Raw genomic sequence first — 20593 nt, forward strand, 5'->3', positions numbered from 1 at the left:
AGTTACAAACACTGCTAGATGGGGAAATGGGAGATCATTAGTCACCATTGTTGCAATGGACAAGTAATGAAGGGGGATCACAAAGCATCCTACTAGAAGTGTAGTAAAAGTATCAGAAGATATTATTAATAGTTGGATTAGGTGGGGTATATCACAGCTTCCTATTCTGAAGATTGTAGGAAGTGGTCATCAGTTACTACTTATGTGAAAAGTGGGAATAAATGGGGAATATGGAGATTACTAGGCTTTGTCACAAGTGAAGTGACAGACATCATGCTGGAGGTTAGTTGTGGAGGAGGTAATGACATCTCCAGGACAGTATTTCCTGGAATTAAGGAGGGGTGATAAACGTAGTACTGAGTGAAAGAGGGATAATGGGTGTGCAAATACTGTGCTGCAGTGGGGTAAGAAGTGGGGGGGGGTGTCCTTCAGACACTCTCTTGAGGGGGTCAGCAAACACTGTCATAAATTGAGGCATAATGGTGGGTTGCAAGACATTTAGTGAAGCCCCAGATACAGTACTGAATGAGATAAAGGGGGTTAACAGTGGATCACCTACCATACATTGTTCTAAGATAGGAATAAGAGTATGGTGGATCATCAGATACTGTCAAAGGGTGAGATGAAGGGAGTTAGTGATGGATCAGACATCGATCCAAGGTGGAGTAATGGCACTACCAAATTTGGGTGAGAGGGTTCAGGAGTATTCCCAGCCTTGCCCCCTGACAAGGTTCTGTCCCCATCCCCAACCACAATGCTGTTGTTCACAAAGGCAACAGCACCTTGCACAACCCTATTACTTGCCACTCCCAGTTGTTACCAGTGGACTGACCTAGAGGAAACATTCTGCTCTTTCCAATTTGGCTGCCCAACAGCTGAGTGTTCAGTCAGACCCTCTGCCTGCATTTGAGAGACCACTGCTGCCAGTCTTGGGTCAGACACCTAACTTCCCAGGAAGGTCTGCCCTGCTCTCAGCCCCTTCATACTATTAGCTGTGGGCCTGTCGGGACATGAGGAGTGGGTCTATAGGTGAGGGTCTGGGGTGGGGTATTTGGAGCTGCGAATTTCACAATCATGGTAGGAAATCCTGAACACCAAGCATCTACGCGGGATTTCCTGTCTCAGTTTTCCCTTCTTTAAATTGGCTGGCATCAGGCAAAAGGTTTATAATAATGTTTCAGCTTTGGGGAAAGGAGGCAGAGGCCAGGTAAAAACAAGCTGAAAAAGCCTGGTGTTTTAGGCAAGTTGGTTCTCCCCATTGCAGCATCGTATGCTGCAATACAGAAAAGATTAAAGGAAAGTTGTGATGAGCAGGGTCAACACTTCACAGTGTGCATTCATGGAATGCCTGTTGTTGTCAGGCACGGGTCAAGGTTCAAAGTGGTGAACAAAACAGAACATTCTAACATAGGAGCCACAGACAAGTAAAATATACAGGGCATTGTGGCAATAAGTGCTATGGAGAAGGATAAAGGATAGAGGGGAGAGGGTCAAAATTTTAAACCAGGCAGGAAAGCACAGGGAAAGCCTCTGTGAAGAGGTGCCATTAGAAGACATGAAGGAGCTAACCACACAGATATGAGTGCTGTAGATGCAAAGGCCCTGAGGCAGGACCTGAACTGATGTGTTTGAGGCACACGGAGAGAAGGTGCTTGTGGAGTCCATGGCATAAAGATGGGACACAGAGAAGACTTGAACAAATGTTGAGGTGTGTTTTAATATGAGTTTCTAATTTGTTATTATTATAAATGTCAGGGCATTAAGGCAGACAAATAAGCTGGAAGAACTATGACAGCAAAAGGGAGATGGAGATGAAAAGTTGACCAAAATGACCTGAAAATTCTTTTCAGAAGCTTTCCTGAGGGTAGTGGAGGTTCACAAAACACTATGTTGGGAGCTAAATGAGATAATGGCAGTCAGCAGACATTAGTATTTAGCACTAATGCAATTATGTGGGTGTCAGAAGACAATATTCTAGGAACTAATGAGGGTCAAATACACTTTAGTGGTAGAGATGATAAGGGGTGGGGTTACAAGTCATGACGCTAGAGGATAATGGGTCAACATACACTCAGAGGTTTGTGTCTGCATACATAAAGAACTTTTTTACTGAGTTATCTCTTTCTTGATGGAAATACTCAATGGGGGACCAGACACACACAACCATGTTAGATTCAGCAGAAGAATGAGAAAACACCCCAAACGGTGTTAGATAATGTGTTCTGCAGCAAACATCTCACAGAACTCAGGATCTGTCACTATCATATACATTATGTTGTTGTACCATTCAACCTGTTGGTAATCTACCTATTCCACAGTAAACAGGATTATCATTAACATGACTTAATATAACCTCTCCTATGCAGAATCTGGTAACAACGTCCCATCATATTTTTATGAGAAGCCTTCTATCAATTTTCCTAGTATGAACGCTTCAAGGTTTAATGAAGGTGGTGGTAATGTGGGAAGGGCCCCCTTCATTCAGGGCCCTATTCTTTACAATAATGTGAGACACTTTGATGGGGTATTTCTACTTATAATATGCATATTTTTCTGCTAACAAATTTAATGATATACAATCAGACCTGATCTCACTGAGGTTTTCTCACACTGTTCTTCTCAAGTGTGAATACTCTGATGGACATTGAGCACAGATTTCTGGACGAAGCCTTTCCCGCAGACTACACACTTATAGGGTTTGTCTCCAGTGTGTGTTGTCTGATGTTTATTCAAATTTGACCTGTCTGTGAAAGCCTTCCCACACTCAGCACATACATAAGGCTTTTCTCCTGTGTGAATTCGCTGATGCACTTGGAGTTGTGATTTCTTAGTGAAAGATTTGCCACAGTCACTGCATTCATAAGGTTTCTCTCCAGTGTGGATTCTATGATGTATAATCAACTCTGACTTCTGTCTGAAGGTCTTCCCACATTCAGAACAGATGTAGGGCTTTTCTCCTGTATGGGTTTTTTGGTGTTTACTGAGATTTGATCTGCCACTAAAGGCTTTCCCACACACAGCACACACATACGGTTTTTCTCCTGTGTGAATTGGTTGATGCACCAGGAGCTGAGATTTGGACGTGAAGGATTTCCCACAATCACTGCATTCATAAGGTTTCTCTCCAGTATGAATTCTCTGATGAGTAATGAAGTTTGACTTCCGGATGAAAGCTCTACCACACTCACCGCATACATAAGGTTTCTCTCCTGTATGAATTTTCTGATGCACAATAAGTATTGATTTCTGGTTGAAGGCTTTCCCACATTCATGGCATTCATATTGTCTTTCTCCGGTATGAATTTTCTGGTGTATATTGAGGTGTGACTTTTGGGTAAAGGCTTTTCCACAGGTACCACATTCATAAGGTTTTTCTCCAGTATGAATTCTCTGGTGTGTAATCAAATCTGACCTTTGTGTGAAGGCCTTTCCACATTTAGGACATATATAGGACTTCTCCCCTGTATGAGTTTTCTGATGTGTAATGAGATTTGACCTGTTGGTGAATGCCTTCCCACATTTAGCGCACATATAAGGCTTCTCTCCTGTGTGAATTCGTTTATGTACATGGAGTTGTGACTTGGAAGTAAAGGATTTCCCACAGTGGCCACATTTATAAGGTTTCTCTCCAGTATGAATTATTTGATGTGCAATCAAGTGAGCCTTCTGGATAAAGGCTAGTCCACATTTCATGCATACGTAAGATTTTTCTCCTGTATGAATTCTCTGATGCACTGTGAGTGCTGACTTCTGAGTAAAGGCTTTTCCACAATCACTGCATTCATAAGGTTTTTCCCCAGTGTGAATTCTCTGATGTATAATCAGTTCTGACCTGTACGTAAAGGCCTTACCACATTCAGTACATATGGATGATTTCTCTCTAATTTGAACTTTCTTATGTGTAATGAGATTGGAACTATTGTTGAACATCTTCCCATATTCAGTATATATAAAGGGTTTCATTCTTGTGTGAATTCGTTGATGTACCTGGAGTTGTGACTTAGAAATGAAGGACTTCCCACAGTTATTGCATTCATATGGTTTTTCTCCAGTATGGATTCTTCGGTGTGCAATCAAGTGTGTCTTCTGTATGAAGGCCTGTCCACATTCAATACATATATAAGATCTCTCACCTGTGTGAATCTTCTGATGCATCTTGAGCGTGGACTTTTGTGTAAATGCTTTGCCACAATCACTGCATTCATGGTGTCTCTCTCCAGTATGAATTTTCTGGTGTATACTGAGATCAGAGTTGTAAGAGAAGCCTTTTCCACATTCACTGCATTCATAAAGTTTTTCTCCAGTATGAATTCTTTGATGCCTTAAGAGAGAAGATACTTGGAAAAAAGCTTTTCCACATTCACTGCACTTATAGGGCTTCTCTCTAGTATGGGTTCTCTGATGTATAATGAATTCTGGCCTCTTTACAAAAGCTTTCCCACAGTCAATGCACACATAGAGTTTTTCTCCTGTATGAACTTTCATATGTACCCTGAGCTGTGACTTCTGGGTGAAGATCTTTCCAAATTCAGCACATTGGTAAGATTTCTCCCCAGTATGAATTTTTTGATGTTGAGAGGGTGCTTGTTTATAGCTGAGGATATTTCCACATTGATTATGGTCCCATAACTTCTCTCCTGTTGGAGAACACTCAGGGTCAGTAGAGGAAGAAATTTTACCATATTCAGTAATCTTATTCATGTTCTTTGATGCACTGTTTCTATAATGACTGTGTAAATCTAAATTATGCTTCAAAGCGTTTCCAAATGAATCACACTGATGGGCTCTTTTGGGGGAAAGAATGTTTTGGCTCACATGGATTATTTTTCTAATGTCCTTATATTCATAATCTTTCTTTGTAGTCAGTATTTTCTTGATGAAAACAACATCTCTTAAAGATTTGTTTTCTCTTTGCTGATAGCTTTCTGTCTGGTCATCAATCTGCCACAATTCTTCTAGAATGAAATACAACAAAATATCACTTGTAGCATCAACTTCCTTCTCAATGTAGAAAAGAAGCTTTTTCATGGATTCTCTGCTGTGAAGTCTGCAATCTAAACTCTCCTTCACAGAGGAGAATGATGGTTTAGCTGAAAGAGCAGCTAGCAGAGGCTAGAGGGGAGGGTCATATGGATCATCCAAGTTGAACACAGAGAAAAGGGTGAGGGTGACTCATTTGAGGAGGAGGCGGGTAACAGTGGTGATAGGAACATTCTGGGATACAATCAAATGGTTAGAGGAAATAAACTTTATGAACATAATCCACCATGGACAGAAGTAGAAAAAGTAAGGCAAAACCCAAGCTATATAGCACAGTAACATTTATATAATAATACATACCCCAAGTCACTTTAAATTTTAAAAGAATATGCACGAATTAAAAAATATGTTTCCATCACATAAAACAGTTGCCTACAGTGAGAAGTGAGATGGGTGTGGGGAAAAGAAAGAAATGGGAATAAATCAAAAAACAAAATACAGGAGTCCCTTCCCTTATCGGAACGGGACATGTTCCAAGACACTCACTGGATGTCTGTCTGAATCCTCAGAGGTACCAAACCTGATTTTTTTTCTTATTCAGTGAAGAACGTTTTAGCTTTTCACTTAAAGGAAGCACTTTATGGCTTCTCTTTGGCATACCACAACTGCCACCATTACTACTCTTTTGCTCTGGGGCCGCTGTTAAGTAAAATAAGGGTTACTTGAACAGAAGCACTGCAATATGACAGTCAATCTGACAAACGAGAAGGCTACTAAGTGACTAGTGGTCAGGTAGTATATACAGCATGGATATGCTGGACAAAGGGATGATTCAACTCGTGGGCAGGATGGAGTGGGATGGCATAAGATTTCACAAGGCTACTCAGAAAGGCACACAATTTAAAGCTTGTAAATTGTTTATTTCTGGAATTTTCCATTTAATATTTTCAGACCATGGCTGACTGTGGGTAATGAAAACCATAAAAAGTGAAACTGCAGTCATAGAGAATCTTTACCCAGACTGATAATGACAGTGTGCCCTGAATGAGGACCACAATTAAACTCAAATTTCATCACGTGAAGTATAGAAATAAAGCAATTACAAAAATCAGGCAATGAGGCAGAGAGACCCCAGTTAGTGTAACGTCAACCAATATTGGAAGGAAATAGCAGAAAAGTACTTCTAAAGGTTAAGTGACAATTACCCCCAAGTCATCAGTTGGGTGAAAGACATGGGGAACAAGGAAGTAAGAAATCTTATGTCAGTGCCTATGGAGAAAATAGGAAGAGAGCCTGGATGGACATAATATTCTGAAGCATCTCATAGTAGAAAAAAAGAAATGATAGAGGACTATGAGAATGGGAGTGTGACATATAGTAAGTTTGAAAGAAAGCAGATCCATGAATGGCTGAATGCATAAAGAATCATAGACAATGGGGAAGACAGAAAGAAAAAAAAAAAATCCTTAATGAGGCAGATTAGCATGTGATCCAGACTCCAAAAAGCCAAAGAACATGGTTAGAAATGATGAAAGCATTTAGTTATTTGAGAGGCCAATGTCAAGGGTCCTCAAGCAGTAAATTAGAACAAAAAAATTAGAACCTTCCAAAAGAGTCATCTTAATAGCATTTTAAAGATGCCAGTCTTTTTCAAGACAGCTGAGAGCTCCCCTTTCTCCCACCTCTGGTCATGCACACTCACCTGAACAGCTCTGATGTGGGCTCTCACCCTGCAATGCCCAGGGCTCCTTTCCTTGCTCCAACATGAAAACTTCTGGTTGGGGGACTTCATACCCTGTTTATGAGAAATGATAAAAGACTGGATCCAGCTAATTGTGTTTCAAAATGTAATCAATAGTCTTGTTCAATGAAGTTTTGTTCTTCAGGAATGTAACCATTTATTTCTTGGAACAGAGTAATGTTCAGAATGCCCAAGGGGATAAAGAACCCTAGACAAATCAAAGTCAAAAACATTACATACTTCAGATATCTCACAGCATTCAGCAACTGAGAACAGAAATACTCTCACTGTGGATCTGAGTAACTGTGCTTACCTACTGAAAGCAGGTGACTGTAGGTCTCCAACATCACATCCCGGTACAAGTTTCTCTGAGCAAGGTCTAGATGCTGCCACTCCTCTCTGCTGAAATCTACAGCCACATCCCTGAAGGACACCGATCCCTGTAAGGGAACATTTCCTGTTCAATATGAATAGTTAGCTTTGGGGGATGGAGACTAGGAATATGGAATGTGGGTTTTGTTGTTATTAATTTATTTCCTCTTTCTAAAAACTCACCTCCCATTTCCCTAACATTTTATTATGGAAAATTTTGAACATACAGAAAATTTAAAAGAATTTGTAGAGTGAAAACCTGTTTCCCAACCACTTAGAATCTATCATTAACATTTTGCTCTATTTGTTTTATCATACATTTATCCATCCTTTTATCATCAATCCATCTCATTTTTATGCAGTTCAGAGTAAAGTGTAGATGCCAGTACACTTCATCCTAAATACGTCAGAATGTAAATCATTTAACTAGAGTATAATGTTTGTTTACCTTTTTTAAGGTAAAATTTTCACACAATGAAATGTACAAATCCACAATGTACCATTTGAAGTTCTGATAAATGCCTACACCTGTGTAGTACAGAAACTTTTAAAAAATGGTATTTCATTCAGGGTGCATATTAAAATATCTAGTTTTACACAATCATTGTGTGGGAGAAAGAAATCTAAGAAAGAATTTCTGCCATTTATTCTATACTACAGTCAGTCAATTACTTATTTTTCAAAACTGAAGAATGAAATAGGCTCTCTCTTAGTCTTCTAGCAAGTGGATGAATGACCTATGATACAGTTTCTGAGCAATTTAGGACCAGCCATTATGCTAGTCCTGAGAACAAAGAAATGGATTATTTATGTTTCTAATCTTCTAGCAACTTCAAAGACCTAAGATTTAAAAGAAGTGAAAAAATAGACACAAGTTCACTTAAGTGTCAAAAAGTAAATCTCTCAAATGGAACAACACACTGAGGACCCAAACACACTGAGGCAGTGAGTTTGTATTAGTTGAATTTAAGTTGAAATATGATAAGTGTAATACAGAATGGGGGGTAAAGGAGGTCACTTCCCAGAGAAGACAGAAGCAAAGGTGAGGAGACAGGAAAATACATGATGAGTTTGGGGAACACCAATAATATATATATATAATGGAGAGAAGTCTGCATGACATGTCAGGAAGGTGGTTATGGAAAAAACAGTTTGATCATAAAACAGGGATTTTTTTTACTTTTAGTAAAGGTGATTAAGGTAATCAGATTTATGTGATTTTTTTTCCATAGAAGCTCCCTATTGCAGGATAACCAAATAAATGATGAAGGAAGTTTCTTACATAACAATTCTAGCAAATAAATGAAGTTGTTAGGGTAGAATTAGAATATCATAATTTTGTAATTCCTAATGAAATAATGAATTTATTCAGTAATCATTAATTTATTCAGTATTCACTAATTCAGTAAACAATTGCTTAACTGTTTCAGGTGAAAGACTGAAGAGATGTTTACAATGATAGACCAGCTAATAACATCTACATTCAACAATCAATTTTAACATCACAAAAAGAGAGATAACCAAATATGTGCTTCCTGACATTATATAGTAATTGATTTCATTATACCATCTATTAAGTATTCTTAACAAAGAAAAAGAAAAATCCAACCTGAATCTCATTCAGCCTCTAAATCTAACAAATCATTCACAGGTAAAGTGAAAGTGAGAGAAACATATTGAACAATATTAAGACTGAAACGTAAGCTAATCCAGAAGGCAGAAAATGACCCCTTTCTTCAAAAAATAAATTATAAGGGCGCCTGGGTGGCTCAGTCAGTTAAGTGCCCAACTCTTGATTTTGGCTCAGGTCATGATCTTGCAGCTCGTGGGCTTGAACTCTGCATCAGGCTGTGCGCTGACAGTACAAAGCCTGCTTGGGATTCTCTCTCTCTCTCTCTCTCAAAATACATAAACTTTAATAAATAAATAAATTACAATAGAAAAAATAATAGGAGGGAAGCTTTTCTTTATTAAAAGAAACTTCAGAGTCATACTAACCAAATGCAACTTGAGGACCTTGTTTGGCCCTTCATTAAAACAAACCAACATTGGGGCACCTGGGTGGCTCAGTTGGTTAAGCATCCGACTTCGGCTCAGGTCATGATCTCACGGTCCGTGAGTTCGAGCCCCACGTCAGGCTCTGTGCTGACAGCTCAGAGTCCAGAGCCTGTTTCAGATTCTGTGTCTCCCTCTCTCTCTGACCCTCCCCCATTCATGCTCTGTCTTTCTCTGTCTCAAAAATAAATAAACATTAAAAAAAATTAAAAAAACAAACAAACCAACATTAATAAGATATTTATGATGGGTTTTATTTTATTTTAAAAAAAAATTTTTTTAATGTTTATTTATTTTTGAGACAGAGAGAGACAGAGCATGAATGGGGGAGGGTCAGAGAGAGAGGGAGACACAGAATCTGAAGCAGGCTCCAGGCTCTGAGCTGTCAGCACAGAGCCCGACGCAGGGCTCAAACTCACGGACCGTGAGATCATGACCTGAGCTGAAGTTGGACGCTTAAGCGACTGAGCCACCCAGGCGCCCCTATGATGGGTTTTAAAAACCTCAAACAATAACCAGGTATTAGATGATATCTAGGAATTACTGTTGTTTTAGATGTGATAAAGGCTTAGTGGTTATGTTAAACAAAAAGAAAGAAAAAAAGAATTCTCATCTCTTAAAAATGCATGTCAAATTATTTACAGATAAGATATGGTGTTTGGGATTTGCTTTAAAATAATCCAGCAGCTGAGGGAGTGGGGGGGGGGGGGTGGTTTTAGATGGAATTTAAATGGCAGAATATTGATGACTAATAAAGCTAGGTGGTAGGCACGAGAAATACAAGGGCTCCTGATACTATTCTCTTGACTTTTGTATATGTTTACTTTTTTCATAATAAAATGTTTTTTAAAAACATGATCCTCCATATTTAAAAAATTTCATCTGTAAATGCATAATTGAAGGAATGGCTATTTCTACCTAAAGTCATGAACATTTTAAAAAAGAATTATAGGGGTGCCTGGGTGGCTCAGTCAGTTGGGCGTCCGACTTCAGTTCAGGTCATGATCTCACAGTTCGTGGGTTCAAGCCCCACGTCGGGCTCTGTGGTGACAGCTCAGAGCCTGGAGCCTGCTTCCGATTCTGCGTCTCCCTCTCTCTCTGACCCTCCCCTGCTCATGCTCTGTCTCAAAAATAAATAAAAAAAAAAAAAACATTAAAAAAGAATTATATAGACCTGAATACCCACACTTAGCAATTTATAGAAACAGTAGACAGGAAATAATCAATGATATAGAAGAAACAAACAATTGGATCTAACTGAAATTTACAGAATATTCCAACTAACAACAGTGGAGTACACATTCTTTTCAAACACCTACAGAAGAGTGACCAAGACAGACCATAACCTAGGCTGTGAAACAAACTTTAACAAATTTAAAAGAATTAAAATAACACATAGCATCTCTGATCATAATGGAACCAAACCAAAAATCGGTAACAAAGACAACAGAAAAATCTGCAAAGGAATTATATTACAAAGTAGTAACAAAAGCTATCCGGAAAGCCACAAAATATTTGGAAATGAAGTAACACATTTCTAAATAACCTATAAATCACAGAGGAATTCTCAAAAGAAATTTAGAAAATACACAGAACTGAAAGAAAGTGAAAATATATCAAAATCTGTGGGATGCAGATAGAGCAATGCTGAAAGGGAAATTCATAGCACTAAATGTTTACATTAGAAAAGGGGAAACAATTTAGAAAATGGGCAGAGGATCTGAATAGATATTTTTCCAAAGACATATAGAAGGCCAAAAGGTGCTCAACATCACTAATCATCAGGGAAATGTATATTAAAACCATAATGAGATACCTTACACCTGTTAGAACGACTATTATCAAAAAACAAAACAAAACAAAAAATAAGAATTAACAAGTACAGATGAAGATGTGGAGAAAAGGGAACCCTTGTGCACTATAGGTAAAAATGCAAATTGGTGCAGGGGTGCCCGGGTGGCTCAGTCAGTTGGGCGTCCGACTTCAGCTCAGGTCACGATCTCACATTCCGTGAGTTCGAGCCCCGTGTCGGGCTCTGGGCTGATGGCTCAGAGCCTGGAGCCTGCTTCTGGTTCTGTGTCTCCCTCTCTCTCTGCCCCTCCCCCGTTCATGCTCTGTTTCTCTCTGTCTCAAAAATAAATAAAAAACGTTGAAAAAAAAATGTTTAAAAAAAAAAATTTTTTTTTAAAATGCAAATTGGTGCAACCACTACAGAAAATAGTATGGAGGTTCCTCAAAAACTTAAAACTAGAACTACCATATGATCCAGCAATTTCATGTCTGGATATTTATCCAAAGGAAATGAAAACAAACTCAAAAAGATATATGCATCCCTCCATGTTTACTATAGCGTTATTTATAACAGCCAAGACATGGAAGCAACCTAAGTGTCCACCAGTGGATGAATGGATAAAGAAAATGTGGTATATATATACAATGGAATACCATTTGGCCATAAAAAAGGAGTCTTGCCATTTGCAACAGCATGGATGGACCTTGAGGATATTATGCTAAGAGAAATAAGTCAGAAAGAAGAACAATTACCATATGATCTCATTTATATGTGAATCTCAAAATAAAAAAAACCTAAAGTCACATATACACAGAACAGACTGGTAGTTACCAGAGGTGGGGAATGGGTAGTGGGCAAAATGGGTGAAGGCAGTCAAAAGGTAAACTTTCAGTTATAAGATAAATATATCATGGGGCTATAATGTTACAGCATGGTGACTACAGTTAGTAATACTGTAATGTATACTGAATGTTGCTAAGAGTAAATCTTAAAAAATTTTCATCACACAAAAAATTGTAACTATGTACAGTAATGAATGTTAACTAGACTTATTGTGGTGATGATTTCACAACATATAGAAACATATTATGTTATATACCTGAAACTACTATAATATTTTATGTCAAGTATGTATCAATTAAGAAAAAAGGAAAGGGGAAAATTGTTAAATCAAGAAACTAGAAAAAGAAGAGCAAAATAGACTCAAAGCAAGGAGAAGAAAGAAAATAATAAACAGCAGGTATCAATGAAATTAAAAACAAAAATTTTAAAAAACACAAGAAAAATCAATAAAATACAATGCAGTTATTTGAAAAAAATCAATAAAATTGATAAGCTCTGTTGACTGAGCTATTAGACTGGCAAAGATAAAAACAAGATACAAATCACCAATGTCAGTAGCGAAATAAGAAATACTGAGGCACCTGGGTGGCTCAGTCGGTTAAAGATCTGACTCTTGATTTTGGCTGAGGTCATGATCTCGTGGTTTGTGAGATCAAGCCCCAAGTTGGGCTCCATGCTGTCAGCTAGGAGTCTGGTTGGGATTCTCTCTCCCTCTCTCTCTACCCCTCCCCCACTTGTGCACATGCGCATGCTCTGTCTGAAAATAAATAAATACTTAAAAAAAGGAAAAGAAATATTATAGATGCAGCTGCCATTTAAAAGGAAATACAGAGAATATAAAAATTCTATGCTAATAGATCCAAAAACTTAGAAGAAATATATTACTTCTTCAAAAACCACAAACTAACAAAACGCAACTATTATGGAACAGAAAAGATGATCCTATAATCATGAAATTAAAGTCTTAATTTAAAAGCTCCTGAAAAAAAGAAATCTCCAGGCCCAGAATGCTTTATTAGAGAATTCAACTAAATATTTAAAGAAGAGTTAGCCTTATTTTTACAGTCTTATCCAGAAAACAAAAGAGAACACTTTCCAAATAATTTTGTGGGGCCAGCATTACCTTGATATCAAAATTAGACAAAGATAGTACAAAAAAAAAAACTACAGATCACTATCTTTCATGACCTTACATGCAAACATCCTCAAAAAATATTACCAAATTACAACCAGTAATGAAAAAAAAAGAATCGTGCACCACCACTGTACTATGTTTTGCAATGCCCTTTTAGGATCTATAATTGTTTCAAAATAAATAAAAAGTTTAAAAAAATATATTGAAGAAAGTGTATTCTTAAAACAGAACATTTGGAATAGACAAAAGTGGAAAATCAGTCATGAGACCCACTGCACAATTCATGTGAGAGAATATGAATTTCTTACTTAACTAAACTTAAGACTGGAGTAGTAAGGCTATAGAAGGAATTGATATTAAGAAGATAAAACTGACACCAGCTGTGAAGGTGAGAAAAAGGGACTCAAATAAATATTAGTTATTAGTTCAGTCCAATATCAGTTATTAGTTCAGTCCAACTGTAGATTTTGGTGTCACTGATGGATTTAAGGATTAGAGGAGGAGGCTGGGGGAACAAGAAATAATGATTTAAATTTTGTATGTATTGAAATTTAGGTGATAAGACATATACAAGGGTATATACTAAGTAGTTGAATAGAGAGATAGTATGGAGATAAAGATTCAGGAGTTGTATGTACACAGCAGGCCACTGAATTCAGGGGAGGGAATGAGCATAGAGGAAGGACAAGGGAATACAGAAGTATATCTCTCTCTTTGGGAAGTATATCTTAGATACCTGTGGCTTTTAATGACTAAAATTATGTTATTTGAAAGCTATCTTTTTTATTTCTTCATTTAATTGTGTTCAGAGATTATAGTCTGCTTCTTTATGATGTGTTGATTATGGGGCTTAAAACACTGTCATTTCTTTGAAAATGTTCCCTATATACTTGCAAAAATACATGTGCTCTGATTTTTCTCTTTCACACACTGGCATAGTCATACCCTACATACACCAAAACCCCAGCCCCCAAACCCAATATCATCAGAATTAATGGCGAATAAAGAAGATGTTATATTAGTAGCTTTGACTCCTTACCAAAATGAGCTTCTTATAAACAGTTTGTCCAGGAAAAAATCTCCTCATTCAAAGATAATAATAAACATCTCCTGATGTACAAAGATACTATAAGTAAAAAGAATGAGAGAAAAAAAAAGAAGAAATTAAAAGGAACATGCTAGAAATAAATTGTCACATGACAGAAGAAAACACATTCACCATGATTTCAAGGAATTCACTAAAACAAACAAAAAACTACCTAAAATAAATAGGAATCTCAGAGTCCAAGGAAGAAATAATGGAAAAACAGGCTACAGCAAATGGTTATTCAAGTTTTTGAAAAATAAATTGGCAGCACTCTGTAAAGAAGTGAAAAAGAAAAGCAACACAAAAATGGAGGTCTCTCTGAAAGCAATAAAACACCACGTGAAAACACAAAAAGCGACAAGGATAAGATTAAGACAACTGAGCAACGTGAAACTTTTAGAGGAAAATAGAAAAAAATAGAATTTAATAAAAACATCTAATAAACAGAAGAATCCTTGAAGTGGAAACATAGAACTTTTATCATTTTTCACAGTATAAATTTAATAGATATTGTCTAAAACAAGAGAAAAGATTTAGTTCAAGACGTTAATGTGATAAAGATCACACTAAAAGGGCCAACCATACAAAAAAGAAACCAAACCTTCCAAATTACTGAAAGGGACAAAGAAACAAAAGCAAGAATACAAGGTCTAAGGTGAAAGATCTATAAAAGAACTATCTTTATCAAAAGTGTACATAAAATATATCTTTTCTAAATGCTATACAAAAAAAGTTCACAAGGACTCCGAGGACAGAAAAAGGATGAGCAAAAGTTGTATCTCAAAATGCCAACAGGAAGGAAACGAGCCTCCAAACATATAGGGCTGAATTCTAGGGAAAAAATATTAAACATAACAAGAACATAATCCAAAATTAATTTCAGATGTCATTACTATCACTACACAAATTTCATAGCATCCAAATTCATTCACAGAAACTACAGATAAATATAGACAAATATATTCATGGTGGGAAACTTAGTATCTCTCAGATACTGTTAGTATCAACAGATACTTAGTATCTCTCAGATCTGTTAGTATCAACAGATAAAGGAAAAAATAAATAAACCACATTTGTAAAACTTCATAACTACATAAGATAGCTTATTGATAAGACAGCAAATTCTGTATCCTGAGACAGTCTTTTCAGGTGCCTATGTAACATTCAGAAATATTGAACATAAAATCTGCCCACACACACGTACACACTTTACACAAAACTTAACATTCCAAGAAGCAGAATAAAATCAGTGCAAATAAATCTCTCCAAAGCTGCAATCCTAATTTTATTAAAAATAGAATTACTTAGGGAAACTAAAATAACATAAAAACAGGGAGGGGGACAAAACAGAAGAGACTCATGGAGAACAAACTGAGGGTTGCTGGAGAGGTTGTGGGAGGGGGGATGGGTTAACTGGGTAAGGGGCATTAAGGAATCTACTCCTGAAATCATTGTTGCACTATATGCTAACTAATTTGGATGTAAATTTTAAAAAATAAAAAATAAAAAAATAGAATTACTTAAATAAAAATCTTAATATCTAAAAGTGAAAATGTGGAAAACAGTAATTAAAGATTTGGTGAGAAATTTACTATGTTTCTAGAAAATCATCCATTTCATCTAGATTTTTACATTTATTTGCGTGACACAAATTATTTTTCTAAATTATCTCTCAATGCTGTTTTGCTATATACTTTGATATACAGTATTGTTATTATTGTTGTTTTAAATATTTTACTATCTTAACTTCTTTGATTTGGAGTTGACTACTAAATGAGAAAGTAGTGTCGGCTTCACATGTGTCCCTATGATAAGCCCTATTTGGCTACTGTTTTCATGTATTCTTGAATTCAGTTAATTAATACATCTGACTTCTGAATCTATGTTCATAATTTCCAGTTGTTGTTTTTTACTGTCCTTGATTAGTTTGGGCATCAAGTTTAAGGTAGTAAACAAAATAAAACAAATACCACAAACAAGGCTGGAAATATTTTTAGATACCATCTTTACCCAAACTTTGGCATACGGGTCAAATGTAAATCCCCATGAAGTTTACCACCACTTTTAACTGTGTGTTCAATAAACATTTTAATTTCTTGAAAGGCTTCTGAACCATTTGTATCCACCAATTTTGACATTTAGTTTTTGTAAAGCTATATTCCTGTGGTTTATACGATTTTATATAATTTTCATTCACAATTGTTTTCATCTTTTTTTTTTTTTTACAATGGTTTTAATCTTTGATGAAGCAGTAACTGTCTCCGATGTTTTGTTACACTCTTTAAGTGTATCTTTACTCTCTGTTCTTGATTATCAGCGTGTAGAAGCCACTTATGCTTCTATCAGACATCTTCATCAATTAGTTTTGTTCTCCATGTGACTAATTTCTTCCCTTAACTGTTTTTTACTCCTTATTGTTACTTTATATTTATTGAGTTCTTTTTTTAACTTCTTCAGTTTTAAGCATTACTCATATCTTACGTCTTTTCCCCCCTAAACTTCAAGGATTCCTTAAAAAGGCATTTAAATCTATGATTTGCTCCTCTGTAGTTTAGCTTCACCACCAACTTTAAAATGTAGTTCTTTATTTAACTGAAATTCAACTCAAAGAATTTTCTAAGACACTTTATGGTTTTCCCTTTAAAGAATATTTATGTAGAAAAAAAATGTTCAAAGTTTTCACATATAGGGGTTTCTTTTGCTAGCCTTTTACTTTTTTTAAATTGTGGTAAAATATACATAACAAAATTTACCATTTTAAAATGTATAGTTCAGTGATATTAAGTCTATTCCCAATTCCGTGCAAAAGTCTTTTACTTCTTATTTCTAATTTAATGCTCTTGGTTAGAGAATAAAATCAATATTATAGCAAAGTTTCATATTTTTTATCTGCCAGGATTAGTAAGTTTTTGGAAGTAGCTCATAAAAATGATCAACAGAGAACCAACATCTAAATTTCAGAAAGAGAATAGAGAAATATTTATGTGGGGAGAAGCAGTTTAAGAAGAAATAGAGAAATAGTTTCAACATCGTGCACAAAAATTATTTCTAATCAGTAAGTTTATCCTCAGCCAAAAGATCAATATAGCATGAGGACAGAATAAAAGACAGTTTTTGACATTTCACCTCTCCACTATCATACAGTTGGTCTCTAGATGTGGAGACAATACCCATGTGTTTCTTATTCTTGGCAGAAAGATCAAGATTTGCTTCAGGGTAGTAAGAGAGTGTGGCTGCTTCCTGTGGCCCATCTGCCACTGCCCAGAGGCTCTGGTGACATATCAGAGGTATCTACTCCCAGGATGAATTCTTACCCCCGACATTCTTCCTTCTCACCTCATGTGAACTGTCATATTCCTCTGGAACCAGGATCAGGGATTTTTGGAGAGAGGTCTGATTAGCTGACATCGTCATGGTAGGTCTCAAACTTTATTCTCTCAGGAACCTAAAGCCTGGTAGACATCTGTATATCCAAGCAGAGCTGCTGGGGGGAGGCAGGCTGGAGTCTGGAGAAAGATCTAACCCAGGGGCTCCCCAGAGACAACAAGAAACCTAGAAGACAATGTCCACATGGTCACATACTCAATATTCATCACATAAACATTTCCTGCCAACACCAAGGCACCAAGGTGAAGTTCCCTGAACTAGACACAGAGAGCAGAGGCTCTCAAACTTTAATGTGGATTCAAAACACTTCGAGGGCTTGTTAAGATACAGTAAAAACCCTCCATCTCACTCCGTTTCTGATTCAATAGGCCTAGGGTAGCAACTTTCTTAGTACAGTCAGACTGCTATAATGAAACACCACAGACTGGGCAGCCTATAAACACCTGAGATTTATTGATCACAGTTCTGGAGGCTGGAAAGTCCAAGATCAGGGCATCAGTGTGGTCACATTTCAGTGAGAGACCTCACTAAAGGTTCACAGCCAGCACCTTCTGTGTGGGATCTATTTTACAAGAGCACTAATCCCATTTATGAGTAGTCCACCTTCGTGACCTAATCAGTCCCCAAAGATCTCACCTCCTTATACGGTATTTCTGGATTTCAACATATAAATTTTGGGGGGACATAAACATTCAGACCATAGCAGGGCCCAAGAATTAGCATTTTGAAGTAGTCCCCAGGTCATGTTGATGTTGCTGGTCCAGGGACCACACTCTGAGAACCACTGCTGTGGAGAACGTAAAGTTTAACAAAACCTGTGATGAGTACTGGTCAATGAGATACGGAGTAATATTCCTTAAGATTTGAACTGCAGCTCTGCTAACTTTCAGCTATGAGAATACGAACAAGTTACTTCCATTTTAGTTTCAAAAATGAGGATGAAAGTACCTATTTCAAGAGTTATAAAATTAAGGGCACCTGGGTGGCTCAGTCAGTTAAGCGTCCGACTCTTGATTTCGGCTCAGGTTATGATCTCATGGTTCATGAGATCGGCTCCGTGTCTGGCTCTGCACTGACAGCATGGAGCCTGCTTGGGATTCTCTCTCTCTCTCCCTCCCTCTCTCTGCCCCTCCTCTGCTCACTTTCTTTCTTTCTCAAAATAAATAAACAAACATTAAAAAAAAAAGGTTATAAAAATTAAATGAGATGATGCTTGTAAAGTATTCAACATCTTCCTGGCACACAAGAGGCATACAATAAATATTGGCAATTACCATTCTCTATTAGATATTAAAACTTAAATATAAAAACAATGTAATCAAAACAGAGAAAACAATAGCTCAGACAGTACTGACTTATGTATGTAATAAAAATGGCATTCAACTGAGTGCGCACAGAACATTTATTGTATAAGTGCACTGATATAATTGACCATCCACCTAGAAAAAAACAAACCAGATTGCCATCACACACTATATATTAGACTGAATTCCAGCAGAACTAAACATTTTAAGTATTTGTATTTAAAAAAATGAAATAAATTTTAGTAGTATATGTTTGTATCAACATTGTGGTGGGGTGGGAGGAATTTTTAGTACACATGTGAGAAAACCCAGATGCTGTAAAAGAAAAAAGACAGATATTTCTGGTTAGATGGCATTTCCTAATTACATGTTAAAACATACTTTAAAAATAAAAATGAAGGGGCGCCTGGGTAGCTCAGCCGGTTGAGCATCTGACTTTGGCTCGGGTCATGATCTCAGGATTGGTGACTTTGAGCCCTGCATGACTCTCTGCTGTCAGCATGAAGCCTGACTTGGATCCTCTGTCCCTGTTCTCTCTGCCCCTCCACTGCTCATGCTCTCTCTCTCTTTTTCTCAAAAATAAATAAAAATTTAAAAGATATGTAAGTAAATAAAAATAAAAATGAAGAAATATATATATATTTTCAAAATGTGAAAATAGATTATCTCTGAATTTAAAAAAAAATCTAGCAATCAATATGGGGAAAAAAAAAAAAAAAGCCCGGAAAAATAAAAACTGAACAGAGGATATGAAAATTCACAGAAAAGGAAATTTAAATGGTAAGTAACCAAAAAGATACCATTTTACTAATAGGAAAATGCATTAGAGCAATTAGATATAATTTCACCTCAGAATAGTAAAAACTTATTTTAAAAAATCCACTGCTGGAAATTGGGAAAATGACCCCTTTTATAAATTATTGGTGACAGCTTGAATTGTTACTGTATCTTTTTAGTTATTAGTCATATTTATTATTAAAAATAAACAACTGATCTTAATAGTAGTTTCAAATATACAAAGCAGAAACTGACAGCAGAAAGGACAAGTGAACATATCACCTCCACGAGTTCACCTTTCTCTGTAATTAGTTAAGCAAACAAGATAAACTGTGAGACTATATATGAAACACAATAGAGGACACACATTGCTTTGATGTAATAGAAATGACATTTATGAAAACTGACCATGAACCAGACCGTAAAGCAATTTTTAAATTCGAGCATTACCCAGAGACATTATTTGAGATAGAGAATGCACTTCTAAATAACTCATGACTGAAAGAAAAAAATAACTAAAACTGAAGAAAAAAACAGTACTTAGATTTGAACAATAAAATGCTACACACCACAGCTTACTAATGCTTAGAAAGCGAGCTCATCACAGCCCTCACAGAGCCCCATAGCTGACGCCACAGATCAGTCACTGACCACAGACTCCCATCACTGAGCCGACAAATCCCACACTCATCTCAAGATCCCCATCATTGAACCAAGAGACTCCTATCATTGCCCTCACAGCAACGGATGCCACAGACCCAGAAACCACCATCATTCACTCCACGGACAACACACCCGTCACGGACCCCCAGAATCCCTAATCACGACCAACCAAATCACCTCAGAGACCTCTCGGAATTAAACTGCGGAGAAGCTACAGACATCATCCGCGAAAAAGCATTCGAGGACCGCTTCCGCTTCCGGTTTGGCCTTCGGCACCTCCTCTCACGGACAGTCGCTATCGCGCATGCTCTGAGTTACCTTGGAAGCCGCATATGCCAATAGCCAACATGGCGTAGTTTCCGTAAGAGACGCTGTCGGGCCGAGAACATGGCCTCGCCTAATGGTGCTTCTGAGCGCGAGCCGCCATCTTTGAGGCGTGTCCATTCCGTACGGCGGA

General features: G+C 37.0%; 1 protein-coding gene across 4 annotated transcripts; it reads right to left on the minus strand.

Moving 5' to 3' along the window:
• Positions 1–1697: 1697 nt before the first annotated feature.
• LOC132690949 (uncharacterized) lies at positions 1698–20393 on the minus strand. Of its 4 annotated transcripts, XM_060651967.2 has the most exons (6): positions 20314–20393; positions 17342–17557; positions 13958–14044; positions 7035–7161; positions 6683–6775; positions 1698–4955 (listed from the first exon to the last, which is right to left on the minus strand). In XM_060651967.2, exons 3-6 carry the CDS (start codon positions 14003–14005, stop codon positions 2620–2622), a joined length of 2604 nt encoding a protein of 867 aa, XP_060507950.2. In that variant the 5' UTR covers positions 14006–14044; positions 17342–17557; positions 20314–20393; the 3' UTR covers positions 1698–2619. The 4 variants fall into 4 exon arrangements, with proteins under 4 accessions (XP_060507950.2, XP_060507951.2, XP_060507949.2 ...); XM_060651968.2 differs by lacking the exon at positions 13958–14044 and having other exon boundaries at positions 1698–4637; XM_060651966.2 differs by lacking the exon at positions 13958–14044.
• Positions 20394–20593: the final 200 nt, after the last annotated feature.

Source organism: Panthera onca, chromosome E2 (genome assembly GCF_046562875.1).
Source record: "Panthera onca isolate mPanOnc1 chromosome E2, mPanOnc1 haplotype 2, whole genome shotgun sequence".
Lineage (NCBI taxonomy): Eukaryota > Metazoa > Chordata > Mammalia > Carnivora > Felidae > Panthera > Panthera onca.